The 19,626-nt window shown below is 36.0% G+C and overlaps 1 protein-coding gene and 1 long non-coding RNA gene across 2 annotated transcripts; one reads left to right on the forward strand and one right to left on the reverse strand.

The window, feature by feature from the left end:
• The first annotated feature begins 1,606 nt into the window (after positions 1 to 1,606).
• Positions 1,607 to 12,113, forward strand: LOC120328435 (very long-chain specific acyl-CoA dehydrogenase, mitochondrial-like). The gene is made up of 17 exons (XM_078114472.1): positions 1,607 to 1,743; positions 2,402 to 2,501; positions 2,599 to 2,640; positions 3,129 to 3,201; positions 3,721 to 3,785; positions 4,799 to 4,891; positions 5,039 to 5,120; positions 5,600 to 5,744; positions 6,329 to 6,541; positions 6,786 to 6,900; positions 7,119 to 7,202; positions 7,688 to 7,879; positions 8,948 to 9,104; positions 9,290 to 9,407; positions 10,595 to 10,740; positions 11,409 to 11,503; positions 11,706 to 12,113. The coding sequence occupies exons 1-17, from the start codon at positions 1,676 to 1,678 to the stop codon at positions 11,895 to 11,897; spliced, it is 1,980 nt and encodes a 659-aa protein (XP_077970598.1). The 5' UTR covers positions 1,607 to 1,675; the 3' UTR covers positions 11,898 to 12,113.
• A 1,440-nt stretch (positions 12,114 to 13,553) lies between these two features.
• On the reverse strand, positions 13,554 to 15,644 carry LOC144425121 (uncharacterized). The gene is made up of 3 exons (XR_013477275.1): positions 15,423 to 15,644; positions 15,020 to 15,109; positions 13,554 to 13,686 (listed from the first exon to the last, which is right to left on the reverse strand). It is a non-coding gene; the product is annotated as an uncharacterized LOC144425121 (long non-coding RNA).
• Between the last annotated feature and the right edge of the window lie 3,982 nt (positions 15,645 to 19,626).

The following is a 19,626-nucleotide window of genomic DNA, read 5'->3' on the forward strand; positions in this document are numbered from 1 at the left end:
TCATTTTTATTCAAAACGTTAAACCACGTGCCGCACAGGTACTGGTAGAAAATTTTAGGCTCGGCGGTGTGGCGCAGCGTGCTAAGCGTTAGGAATACGCTCGCCACCGCATCTCTGATAACCTCGTTGCTGATAACCCTTCGTGGGATCGCAGGTTCGAATCCCATGTGGGGATGATCATGTGCGAGAGGATTGCTGGACTCCTCGCCGCCGTAGGGTGGTTCACGTCACCGCTGGTCGGTTACGGCTTCCTCTACCATTAAGTCCATGCTTCCGAAAACAAATAACTGGCTAACTAATCCCATACCCGACCTGAACTGGTAACCGGACGAGAGGCCGTGGTTCGCCATATGATTAAGCCGTCTTATCGGCTTTCCTCTCCCCCGGGATAAATATGTAAATCCTATCCTATCTATCACAATCACAACGTTTGCGGTATAAATTTTAATTTAAGTATAAGTTTACTTCGACTCCATAATAAACATAACATAGTTTTTGAGCGTAGTTTTCTTGTCTAATTAAAACCTATTCTTTGGAAACGCAATTGAAAACTGACAAATAACACGTAAAACTACGAAAACGAGGCAATCTTTACAATCATGCTTGAATCAAAGTTTGTAGTCACTTTGGCTTGAATAGGTTCGGCGGTGTGGTGCATCGTGCGTTGAAAATACGCACACCACCTCTGATTGCCCCGTGTGGGTTCGCAAGGTTCGAATCCCATGCAGAGATGGTTATGTGCGAGAGGATTGCTGGACTCCTCGCCGTCGTTGGGTGGTTCACGTAACCGCTGGTCGGTTACGGCTTCCTCCACCACCAAGTCCATGCTTCCGAAAACAAACAATATAACTAATCTCGGCTTATCGGCTTTTCTCTCCCCGGGATAAATATGTAAATCCTAATCCTAATCAAATCGAGCCCGATTCATTATAGATTTCATAAACAATAGTAAAATGCATGAATGAATTGTCAATAGTGTGCCATCCAAATACGTCCTCATTGTTAATAACGTGCCATTTCTAACCTAACCACGCATTGTTCCCTATGTACTGTTGATAATGTGCCATTGTTAATAATGCACCATTCTCATGCTGATTCACTGAATACTGAAGGCTGAGCGCGTGGATTCCGATACAAGGTCAGATTAGTCCTTTGGTACGTATCGTTAGATGTCGCTCGTGCGTAACAATTTGAGAATTTTGCGATCGGACTTTGACCCGAGCATGTATGTCTATATATTCTTTGGAATCGGGTTGCGCCCGTTTTGACCCACAATAATTCTACAATGTTCTGCCCTGAGAGGTCGTAGATTAAATGGCAATCGTTTTGTCGTTGGTAGTTGTAGTTCTGTAGCTATTGTGATTATTCCTAAGTACAGGCACACAAGGTAAAAATCGGAATTAGATTAATAGGGTCTCGTGTAGTGTCTTACCACAATGACTTATCTAGTCTGCAAGTGGGCGTGGCGTAACAATGTTTGCATATATCATTCCTGACTGACCCCATGTTATCTTTTTCAGAACTGGTTGCTTTTTCAGAACTTTAGTTGATATTTTCTGCAATGATATAGGCCTAATAATGGTTCAGCTTCTATTAATCATTTGGTTACTTTAGTTTATAATTAATTTTGGCTAAGTATTTGTTAATTCAATTTAATTTAATAGAAACAACAAAAATGTTTCGAAGTGTCAAATTGATTACATCAATGCCAGCAAGACAATTGCTGTTTAGTGAAGCTCCAAGGTAATTATTGTAAGACAAGTATTTATATTTTTAGTGTCTTGTTGGCCAAACTCAATGTTATATCAGTATATATTTACACAGAGTATGAAAAAATTTCTTTACAACTCAACAAGATTAGGTATAGAATATTATGCATTATGCCAGAAGTATGAACTAAAAAAACTTACTGGAAAGAACCCATCTTATGGATAGGATTTCAATATTTATCCCGGGGAAAGGGAAAGTCAATAAGAAGGCCTAATCATATGGCGAACCATGGCATCTCGTCCGGTTACTAGTCCATTACTTGAACTGCCCTATGAAAGTGCAGGGTCCAGCAATCCTCTCGCACATAAATATCTCTAGCGACATTCTAACCTGTGCGGAATAATCAGATGTGCAATGGTAGGCATATGTGTATTTATATTATATGGAGACTAGGTTCTAGTTCAATATATAATAATGCTACCATAAGAGGCATTCAAAAACTATAAAATCAGAATTGAGTGTTCAATTAAAAGCTTTTCTATGTTTATTAACAATTTCTATGACTAGTGTAATTTCATACTAACATTTATTAAATATTGATGGTGAAATTATCCGGATTGCTATTATTTATTCATTCAATTTTTCATATTCCAGGTATATCTGTTTATATATTTTGCTCTCTTTTTTACAGAATATCACAATGTTATATCAGATTACAATCCTCCAGTACCAGTGCTTCTCGGACACAAAGCACTGCAACGGCCGCAGTAGATACTGCAGAAATAGCAAAAGTAATTTCAGAAATAATTCATTGTTTATATATAATTCAAATATTGAATAATCAATTTTATTGTTAATTTTTATATTATATCTAATGTATATTTGCAGGAAAATGTAAAAGGTGAAAAAAGCAATGCCACAACTGCTCCAGTAAGTTCTTTTGAAATATGTTTGTCGCTTTTGATATTACTATCGATATAAAGTCGATCTTATAAGCAATCAATTGGGAGGGCCAAGTGTAACTGTGGCTCTAAATTGTTATTGTTGTAAATTCGAAACAACAGCAAATCTCTTTGAAATTTCGCATTGCTATTATCCTTTATGCTCTGCTCTATATTATATATTCACAACATGAATAAACCTCCTGGCAATCATGCTTGCGCAAGCTAAGTTCCATATTATCACCAAAGTGTTTATATGGCTTCCTTCTAAATAACTAACTTTTATTCTAAATACATCTTAATTTGGATTAAATTGTTTTGTTTATGGTAACCTAAATATAGATGTGATTTTCTACATTTCTTTTGGAGCAATGTCAAACATGCTTTATTATTATTCTTTATTATTTTGTGTATCACACCAATACATATAATATTTATAATGCATATAATGAAATAATTGGATATTTTATTCTTTAGACATCAAAATCGTTTGTAATGAATATCTTCAAAGGTGAACTTGTCACAGAACAGATTTTACCATTCCCAAAAAGTGAGTAAACAAAGAATTTTTTTTACACTCACAATAATAAATCTAGCTGAATTTAGACACATATACAAAACTGCCATTTTCTCATTAATTGTCATTGATTTCTTATTTCTTAGAAATGTCATTATTTTTGTCTCATCTGCCATCTGTCTTTTTGATAATTTTGACACAAAAATATATGATTTTACAGAACACAAATTTCTTGTAATGTGCCTGCCAAAATCAATTTTATTAGCAATGAAACAGAACCTGTTAGTGACAACATGATAATCCGCACCTTTGTTTTGTTACATTTTTCATCCAAAACACTGGCATAAAATTGAAACAACCTGTTGAAATAGATTAGATTTGGGTTTTATTTTTCCTGTTTTTTTTTATACCATTATCTATAGGTTCATTTCTATTGTCTTAATGCCTAATAACATCCCTCTATTTCAGAAATTTTATTATTTTCATATGGATTTAATTGAAAACTACGGTGATTGAAAAGAAGTATATTATTAATCTAATCATATTTTTCAGCATTAACAGAAGAACAAGAGGAATTTGTGAAAGCTATGATTGATCCAGTTACTAAATTTATGAATGTGAGTATTTTCAAATTCCAGTGACCATACAGAAATGACTCATTCTTGAAGTCATATTCCGCATAGTACATATTCCATTTTGGAATAGTTTTTAATGGTATAAAATTTTCTCATAATAAAATTATTTTGACATTATGTCTTATGAACTTTACATCAGAACAGAAGACATATCAGAAAATTTGATTGTTGATTGATAGAAGTTTTTTTATTTCACTTATATTCGTAAATAGTGTAAATTCCTTCTTATACCATAATTTGAAGTATATTATATTCAGATACCAATATATATTTATTTTTTCTGAAATAATGGATTGTGGAAATCTTGATCAGGAAAATTGAAATTCTTGAGTGCATTCATTTTCTGTGACATTACATCATAAGGTCAAATGAGGTCATCTTCAATAACGCTTACTATATTACTATTAAGAGTAATTGTAAATAACTAAATTCAAGAGTATCCTATGTATTTTACTAAATTATCACTCCTAATGCTAGTGGATAGTGGGAAAGTGAGAACGTGATAAAAATCATGTTTTATAGTAATCCTTAATTAATAAGCCTCTGTCCCCTGTGATGAAACACCATCTTGAGAAAAGACAACCAACATGTCCAAAGTCCACATTTCCCTTATTTATTCAAATGACACAGGTAAAGGTTAATGGTACACATTCAGGTCACAGCATCCTTAAGTTATGCTGAATCATTCATAAACAAGTCTTGGCCATAGATGGGCCATGCCTCAACAACTTGAATGATGAAATTTTAGGTTTTATGGTGAAGTGTATATTTGATGATGGTTTGGCTTATTGACGTATTTTTGTAAAACCCTTGGTTGTGTACATATTTTATAAAGACTAGCCATATGTTGTATTATACTACAAGTATGTCAATATATTACGTTGTAATTCTTTTAAATTTGTTTAAATTCTAATACTCGAAAAATTTCTTTTTTAATTGATATTGGTGGTGTGTACCCGTATCACACTATTATAGCCTTTTTGAAATCATTTCAGGAGGTCAATAATCCTGCCGCAAATGATACCCTGGAAAAAGTAGAAGATGGGACATTTGAAGGATTGAAAGAACTGGGTGCATTTGGTTTGCAGGTGACTTCCCATGCTAGTTTACTTTGTTATTCACCTTTTCTATATAACATATTATATTCTGTGCAAAATATTCTGAAGTTTTATAGTCATCAGTGCTTAGTGATGAATGTACCGTAATATTTATACATTTTATGTGTTTTTTGGTAGGTACCTGCAGAATTAGGAGGAGTTGGACTATCCAATACACAATATGCAAGAGTAGTTGAAATTGTTGGAGGACAGGACATGGGTAATTATTCGTTTTTGACATTTTTGATGTGAGCATAACTTGGGTGACGATGTCGAACTGACATGGGCAAACTACGGCCCGCGGGCTAAGTTCGGCCCATTGGGTAATTTGATCTGGCCCGCCTGATGCTGCTACATCCAAACTAAAACCAAAATTTTGATGCTTTAGTTAAAAATAGCTAACGGAATATTTTGAGATTGCATTCAAATTTAGTTCTGGCATGAGGCTTTTCACTTTTGTAACACTGTAAATATTGTTTGTAAAATGTAACTTTTTACGTCACACTCACATGGCCCGCCAGTCTGGGTGGGCACAATTTTTGGTCCCTAGTCCAAAAACCTTGCCCACCCCTGATGTAGAATGTCTTCACTCTTCTCTTGAGTATAAAAAGGTATTCAAAATTGTGAAATAGTTCACCAAAGTAGATTTTAAGAATACCACTTATAGACTGTGAGTACTTGAATCTTTTATTCTTCAAGGTGTCGGTATTGCTCTTGGTGCCCATCAGTCAATCGGCTTCAAAGGGATTTTACTTCGGGGAACTCAGCAACAAAAAGAAAAATATCTTCCAACACTTGCAAGTGGAGAAAAGTTGGCTGCATTCTGTTTAACTGAGCCTGCGAGGTATAGCCATCTGAATCAGAGAACCTATTTTAAGCAAGACAATTTCCTTAAAACTCCCAAGAGCACTTGATGTTAAACATTTTGAATGAACAATGACAACAGCTCTTTGTAATAAACAGAAAAATTAAGTTGAATCCAGACATAAAGAATCGAAACGATTGGGGGTCTTTTATCAACTTCAATACAGTAGTTAAGATAACATGTCTCAAAACTCTAAACAAATCCATATGTATGACTGCTGAGTGTTGCCTCGAACTATATAGAGTGTTTGTAAAGTCTTGTTACAATTTCAATTTTGTTATAAAATCAGTTACAGGGGCAGGGGCCAACAAACTAGATATGTAATTGATAAATTCCCGTTTCAATTTAAAGAAAACTTCAAGACTATAATATCACCCGATATATTTTGAAATTTCATATTTGAGGTATTTTAATTTTTAGTAAACAGTGCCATGTTATATGCTGAAGTCTTCCAAAATCAACTCTCAATATATCTGCTTGGCATTTACAAGTAGATCATCCTTATGACATTACCAGCTGTTGTATATCATGCATTGTACTTGAATCCTTGTTGAAATTTTCAGTGGATCTGATGCAGCTTCGATTCAAACACGAGCAGTGAAGAGTGATTGCGGAAAATATTACATCATGAATGGAAGCAAAATTTGGATTAGTAATGGAGGAGTTGCTGATGTATTTACTGTGTTTGCACAAACTGCGGTGAAACAGAACGATGGGTCAACGAAAGATAAAATATCTGCATTCATCGTTGAGAGGGATTTTGGTGGAGTTACAAGGTGAATTGTTTAATTACATTTTATTGAAATATTGACGAATAGGAAAGTAAGTGAAAGTGAGTTTTTTCACAGATATTAAGAATTAAAAAAAAATTGCTAATTTTTAGTATATTTCGTTTTGGTGTCGTGTACATTTTAGTATTATTATACTTTATTTATGATATATGATGAATAAATTTCTTCAAAAACGAGGATGAATTTATTAATATAAACCAACTTTGGCACCACTTTCTTTTAAAAACAGTGGTCCCCCAGAGAAAAAGATGGGAATCAAAGCATCTAACACAGCAGAAGTTTATTTTGAGGATGTAAAAATACCTGTGGAATGTATGCTCGGTAAAGAAGGAGATGGATTTAAGGTAATTTCGATTAAAAATCAAGTCAAATGGAAATATTGAATACAAATAGCAATGCCAGTACTAGTATTTTTCCTGAGTATATCCAGTTATATGGTTTACTCACAAGTCACTACCACATCTCTGATGTGTTACTTTTTTAAGAATGCCTTATCTGGTATTTTTATTTAACTCCTTCATTTTTCTAATGAAAATTCGTTTATATTGACTTTTTATAATAGATTGCTATGCATATTCTCAACAATGGGAGGTTTGGTATGTGTGCTGGTCTTTCTGGAACGATGCAGACTATGATCTACAGAGCGGTAAATATTCCCTTTGTTATAGAAATCCTATGGTGTATGCGATATAAAAAAAGCAAAAATTTTATTAGACTTCTGTGAATTACCATGTTGCCATCTATGGTTTGTGGCTCTTGGAACAGGCTGTTGTCTCTTTTGATATCGCGAACTATATGATAGACTGGGTGACCCAAAAACAGAACCCAGGTCATTTGAAACATATTCTAATAAGAACATAACTTATGTGCAAAGCGTCCTAGTTTTCTAAAACTTTTTGGTACAATCATGCTTGAATGGTATACGTGTGTGTTGAATAAGTTTTTCTAATTTTTGTAGAAGTAATTAAGAAATTTATGGGTTCTGTTTGTTTGACCCTTATCAATCTAATTATACCCTGAATGGCACTGATGGGTTATGATACAACACTATTTTTTACGTTGTTAGCGAGTTTATCAACTCGTGCTTTATCTTTCAAATTTTTTTCTTATTTTACAATGACTTTTAAAAAGGCAGAACACGCGTCCAACAGGACACAGTTTGGTAGCAAAATCCACGAATATGGTACAATTCAAGAAAAACTTGCTCGTATGCAAATGATGCAGTATGTAACTGAATGTATGGCATATGTTGTTTGTGCAAACATGGATGCCGGCTATGAAGATTTTCAATTAGAAGCTGCCATTGCTAAAATATTTGCATCTGTGAGTACAATTCACTGGTCTCGCATAATATTTTCTATATTGCTTGTGTTAATAGCTAATATTTATTACCAATGGTTATACCTTGATCCAGTGGTTCCCAACCGAGCGAGGGCCATAGAGCAGTTGATGGGGGGCCGCAATTCTAGGCACAAAACTGATTTTCTTTATCATTCTTGTTTTATTGATGATAAGGTCCATTCACAGGGTGTTTCCATTGTGTTGAGCAATAAGTTTTTGAACATAATTGGATTTCGAATCTATCAATCAAAATAACATTATAAATATCACTGTTATGATAAAAAGGGAGCCCTCGGAAGGTGTGGCCACGAGCCCCAAAAGGTGGGGAACCACTGCCATAATCAATAGATTATTGTATGGTTCACTCAATTTCAGGAAAAAATGGTTTCGTTGTACAAAATGGTGGTGATGTATGTTCTATTGGTATAAGAGTGAAATAAATTTTTTGTTTAAATTCACCCTTAGTCATTTACTTGTTCCATTTATTCCCTTTTTATTTGCTTGGCATGCCGATAGTAAACCATATAAACTTTTTATTGTAGGAATTCAAATAATTTGTCAATCTTTAAAATTTTCAAATATTAAATCACATATGTATTTAATTTTTTAGTTGTATTTCATATGCTTTTTTTGTTGCTAATGCTGGCCTTGATGACTTTCATCAGCCTTGCATACTGACCCTCACAACAAATCAATGATCAAAATTTTTTTATAGTGTATCCCTGTACCATGATCCTACTAATTGTACAGTAGATTAATCAATTGAAGGATTCCTATCTTTAAACTTAAATCAAAAGCGGTGGGATATTTGCGTGCCGGGGAGGCGAGCACCCGCCAGGTGCTGATGCCGTTACATATAATTAAGATACCGATATTATTGAATTGTTAACGAATATACACATCATATTTAAACTGTCATAGTGAAGTAACAATGAGCCATATCAAATCGGGAACCACTGGCGTAGGGCATGTTTCGTAGGCAACTGATATGTAGTATGGACTACGAATATATAGTCAACCTGAATGAACTTTAATCCCCTTATTTTTTAGGAATCTGCATGGACAGTGATTGACGAATGTCTTCAAATTATGGGTGGAATGGGATATATGAAGGATGCTGGAATTGAACGATTCATGAGAGACATCAGGATATTCCGTATTTTTGAAGGAACCAATGAAATTTTGAGACTTTTTGTTGCCCTTACAGGTAAGAGATCCATTTTCTGTACCAAATTTCTCATTGATAGTCTTATTTTTAAGTCAAGTATTTATATATATTTTTTTCTATATAATATAGATATCATATTTTTTCCTGTTTAAGTTTTGGTGGTAATATTATTTATTTGCTTGAATTGAGAGAATTTTTTTTTGATGGTAATTCAAACATGACAGGTATTCAATATGCTGCCAAAGCAATGGAACCTGTTACAAAAGCCATGAAATCACCAATCACAAACATGGGAACACTGTTTGGATTTGGAACCAAATATGTTACAAAAAGAACAAAGAGGTTTGTGTTAGTGTCATATGAACAAGTCACCTATATGTAAAAAGTTAGGACAGAAACAGTTATTTGAAATTTATTTGTTTTTGGTCCTTAAATATCGCTTGATGATGACACAAATAGTGATTGGTGTGAACAAGTTTTTTTGCATTTGATTGAATTTGGTTACATTATGCTAATACGCTTCTTTAAGATGCAAGAAGTTACAAAACAGTAGCTTCTTGTGTCCCCTGAGCGAATGCCTATCTACAATCAATTTATTGGAAAATATCGATGGTAGAGTGACTAGCAACAAATAACCTGTTGAAATCAATGTAAAACTTTTTTTTTAACACAATATTGGGCTGTAGTGTGTGTACCAGGTTAGGGTTAAGGCATAATTTTATTGATTTTCCTTATTTTAGTTCTATTATGAGTTTGGGGACTGTCTGTGTCAACCAAGGGAATATACCCAGTGCTGGGATTCAGCCGGTTCGCAACGGTTCTATAGAACCGACTCACAGAATTTTATGAGATCAGCGAACCAGTTGGGGTTACTGTCAATGGATTTTTGCATCTTATCTGACACATCGATCTTTGAGATCAGTTTTTTTTTTTAATGTGAAATGATCAAGTTCGCACCGCACGTAACAGTTATACATTGTGTGAACTTTTATAATTGGAGTAATTTTTCTTTAGTGATTGTTTGTCTGAAAGTTGAATTGTTGCGAGTTGCAACATAAGTACAAGTCATTAGACAGACGACTGCTGCTTTTTAGTGTGGCTGTAAGCAGTGATGGGATTGAGCTGGTTCGCACCATTTGCGGGGGTTGCATCTTGTTCTCGCAACTACCGGTAATTTAATCTCAAGAAAAGGTTGTTAGATAGTTTGGTTTTAAAGAATGTGATGGTTATGAATGTCCCCATCGTTTCTGTTTAAAGCTGTATTTGAAAAGCTTTTTCCAATTTCAGTTAATCGTATTTGAAGTGCGCAAAACTCGCGATTGTGATGGAACCGGCTGACAAAAAATTTGAATCCCACCACTGAATATACCCCCTGCCCATAGGCTTCCGTCCCTTCACACAACATAATGTATAGTAGGCGAACAAAATTACTTTAATATTGATACACACTTCTGGAGCGCCCAATATTGTGACACAAGTCATACACAAAAACATTTTTCTAGCTTTTATCTAAACATATACTTTTGCAGAGCATTGGGCATTGGTGGAGGCCTTCAAATACCGTCAGACATCCATGCAGATGTGTCGAATTCTGCAGCTCTTCTCACAAAAGCAATCTTCAAATTTAGTTTGGCTTCAGAAGATTTGATGTTGAAATATGGAAAGAAGTTGGTTGGTAGGTTACAATGTTATTTCTGAGCAAATTTACATGGGATAATCAGTGTTTATGTGCTGGAACAGACTTTTCATCTCATCCAGGAACATCAGATAATCAGACAAGCAGCAGTAACAATCAACCTCTTTCTACCTTTAAGTATATGTGTGCATGAAAAGTTTTTTCAAAATTTGAAATGAATTGTTGAAGTATATGGCGATATCATCGTCCACCTCTGATGGAATTTCATAATTACACATAATGTTGAGCATGTTACTTCAGTCTTGTTGGAGGCTCGGCGGTGTAACTCAATTTTCTAAACGTTAGGAACACTCTCGCTATTGCACCTCTGACTACTCTATGTGGGATTGGCGGTTCGAATCCCGTGGGGTTAAATCGGGGTGAGAGGATTGCTGCACTTGCCACCATAGGTCAGTAACGGCTTGCTCTACCATCAAGTCCATGCATCTGAAACAAATAACTGACTAGAGGATCCCATACTCGACATGGACTGGTAACCGGCGAGAGGCCGTGTTCGCCATATGATGAAGCTGTCTTATCGTTCTTATCTCCTCTGGGATAAATATGTAGATCCCAAACTGTCATTTAATAAAATTGTAGAAATCCTACATACATTCTTGGCTATTTCCTTGATATATATCTGTATATGAAATTGTATTTGTTTTTAGATGAGCAATTCCTCCTAAATCGAGTCGGTAATTCTGCAATTGATATATTTTCAATGATGGCTGTGATTTCCCGATCTTCCAAGGCACTGAGCGATGTAAGTTTAGGATTGTAATATCTTCTTAATTAGTCTTATGCATCTTGGTCTCGAATGGTGCAGAGCTATACTGGGTATATGGTAACAGAATCTTTTGGCACATGCTGGTATAACAATAAAACACTGCGCTTCTGGAACTTTTTAATGAAAGGGTTTATATTTTCTTGACTTGATAAACTTAATAAGTTTAATGTTATTTTAGGGCACTGATGGAGCAAATAACGAAGCACGTATGTGTAACATATGGTGTGCCGAAGCTGCAAAGCGTATTGAAGACAACCTCGACATAGTCGGGAGCAAGGCGGCAAAACAACAATTTGCGGACATGTCGGCAATTGCGACAGAGATTATCGACAAGCAGGGAATTATACAAAAGCATCCCCTGGGATTCTGAGAATGTTTCTTCAGAAATTTATGAAAGTTCAGTTCCGAGTTCATTTCTTATCTTATGTTTATTCAACTACAATGTTATGCCAGGCAATGTTCAATTCACTCTTGTGATATTATCCGTGTTATGCCATTGTTTTGTGTAGATATTGTTCCACATCACTGTTCGAGATTATGCCTTATATCACATCCTAATATAACAATCTCTTATTTCGTATATTATCTCTTTTGAAGAAAATGATGCTGGGGTTAAGTATATTTTGTTTTAAATTTTTTGCAATAAATCTGTCGAAAAAATGGTAAAAACATGCTACATGTTGTGTTTGCCTGATTGTAGCTAACACACTTATGCAATTTTTGACTGGGAGTGCGTTGGTATATCTTCCTACATGACATGTGAACGATTTAGCTCAAATTCACATGTCTTCAATTTGATCATGATATATTACCTCTGGAAACGCATGTGCAATATTAATCAGTTTCCAATATCAAGTAATGTTAGCTAAATGTATTTCAAATCTTTCGCCAACAGTTCGATTTTGTCTCTGAAAAGGAGAAGAGTTCAGGTGCAGTGAGACTCAATGGAGCGCTTGGTCATGACAGATATTCGACAAAACTTGAAATCATTGGAGATAAAGACTCATAATTAGAGTTTTATGCAAAGTCTCTCACACAAAATATTTTTTCAGTTTCATGTTTTCCTTTGGTCAATTAAAGGGGAATGATGTTTCTAAAAACTAAAACTCTCTCGTGATGATTTTACTTGGCTGTATATCTTTGGTATATTTATTCAAGATGTATGCTAACGGCATCGCCTGGAACAGAATTCCTACCTGTTTGTAGCTATTCATCAGTAATACCATCTCTACTAATGAAAGAAAATTTCAATCGAATATTAGTGGATTTTACAATGCAATACATCTTCTAAGATCCAGTTGCCAGTCAGTCACGAGAATCACTAATGAAGGTTTATTAATGTATTATTTTCTCGAGCTGTTTGGCCAAAATATATAATTGAGTTTCTCTCCCGCAACCCCCATTCTCAATGTCTGTACTCTCTTTCCGTGACCATGTGCAAAAAACTTGATAGTCATTGTCAGTTTTGCTTGCATGGCCTATTTATTCCATACCCATCCTAAGGAGGGCATAACTTGAAATATGTTTAGAACCACTGCTCTGGAGGGTATAATGACAGCAAATGGACAAAAAGTCGGTCAAATACGAAAACGCTGAAATTGTCGCTAATGACGCGTGCGATTCTCCGAGTCTGTGATTGTGATAATTTTGTTAAAATGACGATTGTGTTCGTCAGCGAGACGTGGTCAGTAAGGCTGTAAAATGTAAATTGTGATAAAAATCCCAATCTGTTCCTAAGAATCCTAACAGTATGCTAACAGAGGCTTGCATACACGATTTTCCATTACCATGATTTGATTTCCTCATAGATCAGATTTTGTACAATCCCAGTGGATCGCAAATTTTATCCACAACCTTGCGAATTATCTTACTAGCTCGACCCCAACAAGTGAAGGTCAGAATCCACAAACCTATGACATGGGTTTACCACATCACGAAACAGGAATGTGATCTTCCACCTTCACACTGTCCTACCGGCTATTGTTGTAATGATTGCTAAATAGGTTTAACATATCAAGACAACAAGCAATGATTTTTGTTGTTATTTCGGCATTGAAACATGAAATATAAGAAGGTGAAACTAATTTATATCATCAAAAAGCAATTTATTTTTCTTCGGGGTAACCCTTGGGTCTCCATATTGGATGCACCCATTCCACCTGAAAAATAATATATCGGTATTCAGCGATGGGATTCTAAATTTATAATGTGTTAGTATATTGGAATATATTCTACTGTTTATCTACAAGCAGGTTTGATGCCACTAGACTGAAAAACTATTTACTCTGCAACATAACAATAAAAACTACAAGAAAAAAGAATTACGGTAATCATTGATTCAATAATTGTGTTTTAGCTATGTGAAGTTGATTTGTCACAATATCGAACAGATGGAAAGGCACAGTTCCAGACAATATAGCAGATATAGATTTTATTTATATTTAGGAGCGACATTATTAAGAACAAAGTCTGCATCTCTCATTTTGGAAAATTAGAACTTTGGCCTCAAGATGTTTAAAGTTATGTTCACGACTTGAAGCTGGGCAATGTGGGCATCCCCAAAAACATATGAATATCCATTTTCTGGGATTTTGAAATGTCCCAGTTTCACCGTTCACATCGCTTACTTCACTAAAACATTTCGGGTCTAGTATAGTTTAGTACCACAAGTACTTCCAGTGGGCGTAGCATAACGATTTTTGCATATGTTATTCCTAACCCTCACCTGACTATGCCATCCAAAAATTATGTCACTACGACGTCACCATCACGTCATAGGGATTGCCAGAGTATAATTACGATCGCCCGAAATGGCATCTGCGCCGCCGATAAAAACTTGCTAAAGCCAGCGAGCTCTCTCCTATCGAGATCGTTGCGACGAGAAACCAAGAGAAATAGCTTGCTCGATTTCGGGTTATCGTCTGCGCGTTTTGGACGACCATCAGCATACTTCGGTGGGCCTTATTACGCCACTGTGACGTCGGAATGACGTAATTTTTCGGTGACGTAGTCAGGTGGTGGTTAGGATTGACATATGCAAAAATTGTTGAGCCAGGCCAACTAGAAGTGGATGTGGTACTAAACTATACCAGACCCAACATTTCATAGGCTTGATCGTGTGGCGTTAGGAATACATTCACCACTGTACCTCTCAGGCTCCAATTACCAAGAGTGGGTTCGCAGGTTCTCACTGTGGGGAATAAATATGTGCGAGCGGATTGCTGGACTCTTCACCGCAGTAGGGTGATTGCCGTACGCCACTTCACTGCTGGTCGCTTACGGCTTCCTCCACCATAAAGTCCATGCATATGAAATGAATAACAGGCTAATTAATCCCAAACAGGACTTGGACTGGTGACTGGACGATAGGCTCTCCTATTCTATATGCTAAGCATTTATATTTTGTTCAAACACGATAGGTTAACAACATTTAGTTTAGTTTAACTGCTAAAATATCTGAAAAATAAATATGGTCACTTATAATATATATACCTTCTGTGGAAACAATGACATTCTTGTATCTCTTTCTGCTAATCTGTATCCAATTGTTTCTCTCTGACCACTTTGTGCTCTAGGCGCTATCTGGTGAAAATATGGAAAAGCATGTTAACAATGGAAATAATAGAACATTCACATAAATTCAAATATAATCATGCTTGCCAATATATCCAATTAAATCAATTGTGCTGTTGAAATGCTTTGATTTACAAAACAGACATGAGTTAAATTATACAAAGAGGAGACACAGTTTGACTTTTTCTTTCTTTTTTGTCAGTTGTATAATTAATTTTATCAACTTATTACATTCAGGAATTAAACTCATTGAATTAGCTACTGATTACATTCATGACACATTACAATTCAAACCTAATTCTGATAATTTCAAAAAAGTTACCCTGCTGTCTGTGAGCCCTCTGTAACTCCATCTGAAATGTAGAACATCTGCTGTAAAAATCACACCAATCAGCCCAGTAAATATTCCGACTACGGGCAGTGCCTCCACCCAAGTCATATTTCCACTGCCTAGTGTTAATTCAAATTTTTTGTATCACCAAGTTTGAAACATAATATCCGAAATACAAAAGATACAGTAGGTGTATGGTCTGACAAAATATTTTATAAAAAAGTAAGAAAAATGCTTTATGCAATGTGGACCATGATAAATTACAACAAATGAATTAGAAAAATAATTTCAGAATATGGTAAATGTGATAGCTGGAAGAAGCAATAGAATATTTTTAAGGCATTAAACAGTCAAAAAGAATAGGATAAATAAATAGTTACTTATTTATCCTGACGAGAGAGAAGAAGAGTTATTTTTTATATGCGTAAATTTTACAAACACTACTGAAAACTGACAAATGGCATGTAAAATCGAGACAATAATTCTGAACGGTTGCCTTAATTACAATTTAGGGTATTGCTGACTGGTTCTCAATCCGTAATAAACAAATCAATGCTCGGTGAAACAATAACTTCTATCAACAAGGCGATTCCCGAAATACCAAAATCTCGAATAGGAACCATGTTTGCCTTTACTAAATCCCAGCCCATCTAAACAAGATGATATATCATATAAATATTGCATTGCTATTATTAACGGCTATGAACCGCCAATTTCAAATAATTCTCATTGGTTTTTCAGCGAACTTTAGTTCTCTGTAGTCTCGAATTTGAATTTGTTACATCTCTAGTCATAAGTCATTGGTCTTCTTGTAATTTCATTCCCATGCTAAAGAGATAGCGACTATTGGTTAGTTTTGATTAAAATCAAAAATTTTGTTTGATGTTCCACAAAGAATTCATCTAAAACAGTAAAAGGTGTTCCACGATTCGAAAAAGGTCAGAAGGTTGGAAATTACAGAATATAGAAAATGAACTCAAGACTTTCTAATTAGCATAATTGAAAATTAACAGTAACAATCACATAACAGATAAGGTTAAAGTTAACTTTGATAAATATGCCTTAATACATTTTCAAACAGCAGAAAAAGGACCAGCGTTAGGAATTCCAGAATTTGCTCGCCATTGCAACTCTGATTACCCTTGCATGGATTCGAAGCCCATGGCAGCATGGGCCGTAATTATACCGGTATACGAGAAGATTTCTGGACTCCATCCCTTTTAAAAATCACCTAACAGCTGACAGGTACGGTACAGGTACCTACCGTACTTAAGGAATGCGCTTAAGGTTCGCATCCCAGGGGGCAGGGGGTAAATATGTGCGAAATCGATGGACTCCTCGCCGCCGTAGGGTGATTGCCGTACTAGTACCGGTACGATAAGCGGCGCTGTTCGGTCCCTTCACGGCTCCACCATCAAGCCGGCATCAGGACGATTAATAAATATAAAGAAAGTAGACATGGCAAGTTAGCCCCCCTTCTCTCTCTCGCGATGTCGATCAACAAATATGAGGAAAATAGACAAGGCGAGTTAGCCCTCGCTCTCTCTCGCGATGTCGATCAACAAATACGGTACAAAGAAAATAGACATGGCGAGTTAGCCTTCTCTCTTGAAGTCGCGATGTCGATCAACAAATATATGTGTGAGCGTTTAAAAAAAAAAAAAAAAGGTAGCAAAATAAAACTTTGTAACTAACTATAGGTTAGATCAATGACATGGTTAGATTGTATACTGTTGATTTAGTGCTCACACGGCCAATTAATATAGTGATATATTTAGCATGCTTAGATGAAAATGATAGGTTGAGACATCCTTTGCGTGTCGGGTACCGGTAGGCTACCGTACGGTACCGGTATATGAGCACGTTACCCTGTCACTTTGTTATCCCTTGCACAGTATTCTAACCAAACACATTTAATTTAATATATTTATCCTCGCTATTGAAGTTGTAAGTGAAACCTATAGTGGTGGTAGCATAAAAGTCATATTGGGGATGGCAGAATAGGGATGGCGAAATACGGTCGAAAGGTGGCAGATTAGGGATGGCGAAATAGGGACGAAAGGTCAAATTGGGGATGGCGAAATGCGGTCGAAGGGTGGCAGATTAGGGATGGCGAAATGCGGTCGAATGGTGGCAGATTAGGGATGGCAAAATGCGGTCGAAGCGTGGTGGCAGATTAGGGATGGCGAAATGCGGTCGAAGCGTAGTGGCAGATTAGGGATGGCAAAATGCGGTCGAATTGTGGAGCAGACTAGGGATGGCGACGTTTGAGAAAGTGAAGGGCATGGTGTCAGTGTTACCGTACCGTACATCGGTACCGTACGAACATTTTAAGGTTCTTAAGTTTAGCATGTAGCCTGAATGTACCTGCATATGCCAGGATACGGTAATAGGTACCGGTACCACGTACCGTAAACGCAGGTAACTTCGGATGGTTTATAACTTCGGATGAAATTTTCAATCGTTTATATCTCGACTAAATTACGTCATATTCTGCTTCTGGCAGTTTCTATAGAGAGTCCTTATATATCTTAATCTCTTATCATATTCAGTCGCCTAATAGGATTTATTTTTTGCACAAAAAATCACCTTTTTGCCGAAAATTGACACCTCGCTTTTGAGCGGCTAAAATAGCGACTTCTATCGACGCTAACTTCACTAAAAGACCGTCAATCGCTAGAGGGCATACACAATGTACAAGGAAAATTACAGTGATCACGAGATGTCGTACGAGATTCAAGTAAAATATATTATTTTGATTTAAAAATTTCGTCAAAATATCGACGTTACGGTGCTTACGCTGAACGTGACGTCAACAACGTGATTCAATTTCGCTCCATTTAAGGCCGACGTCACATTGCGTAGCTCGTGCGTAACTCGCTGCGACATTTGAACGCCAGACTATGCGGCGCCACGTGTAGTTAAATATAAAGTGAAAACTCCTACCTGATCCTCGTCACCAAATCCTACAAAAACTTAATTATAGCCCCGGTCATATGCTGTTTATTTATTGTGAATCCGATTAATGCACATTAAATTTGTGTGTTAACATTTCGGCATTCTTCGACCGTATAGATGTTGTTGATACGTAAGGCTGATGAACAGCCAGATACGCGTATCTATACTATCACAATGACAAGGTTTTACGATCGGCGATGATAATATATTAAGAGTAGAATGTTGCACAGGTGAGCATGAAACTCTGCACAGGTGCACACAGCAGGAGATTGGAGGTTTTTGGCGTTTTTATCCGTTTCATGTCTATCTGCCTGTGAATATATTATATCTGAATTATCAACACGGCCACAAGCTACACTGTTCCATATTGTTGTCCACTTCCATTTTTTTTACTTTTACTACCTACCGTAATTCATCATCCATTTTTCTTTTTTATTATTTTCATTCGTTTCATTTTTGTTTTGTATTAAAAATTGTTTTCCATTTTTACTTTTACGACTTATTTTATTCGTCCGTTTTTTATTTTCATTTGTCCCATGTTGTCTCATTTTTGTTTCGTATTGAAACGATCATAATAGCAAGATATAGCACTTTCATGAAATTAAGAATAGTCAAGAGATAAATGGTTTAGTTTTGCGAAACGTCAGGAATGGGGCTGGGCAAAATTATTACATGCGTTGTATTTTGAAGCATTTAGCGGTAATAATTATGGCGCGACACTGTCAAAATCGTCGAGTAAAGTGCTGAGTTCGCAAATTCCGCAGATAAAATTGTGAATTAGTCGGTAACGGTTTTAGCTATAATAACCGTTGGGGTATTGTTTTGTTCAAAAAAAAAGTTAAAACTTGAGGGAAATAGTTATAATTAGTGTCCGACCCGCTATCAGGACCAAGAGCCTTATGACAAGTATAAATGCATAACGGCCGATTTATTCAATCATTATTATAAATAAAAATTCAGTATTCGCACAATCGCGGGTGCAAAGCATAACAACATCAATCATCGTCTTAATAAATATCTCCATCTCGGCGACGATAATAATATCACCGTTCGCTTTAAACTCGAACGATTAATAGTATACAAAACGGTGATAAGTAAGATCAAAGCCAACACGTAAGATTAAATCAGAACAAAATTAATTTGGGTTTTGAAATCAGTCCTTCTTGTCTTCAAGAGCTGTTGCCGATGTAAACACACGGGTACACCAGATATATAAAACTTTGATGTCCGCCGACCC

The sequence above is a fragment of the Styela clava genome, chromosome 7, assembly GCF_964204865.1.
Source record: "Styela clava chromosome 7, kaStyClav1.hap1.2, whole genome shotgun sequence".
NCBI classification, from domain to species: domain Eukaryota; kingdom Metazoa; phylum Chordata; class Ascidiacea; order Stolidobranchia; family Styelidae; genus Styela; species Styela clava.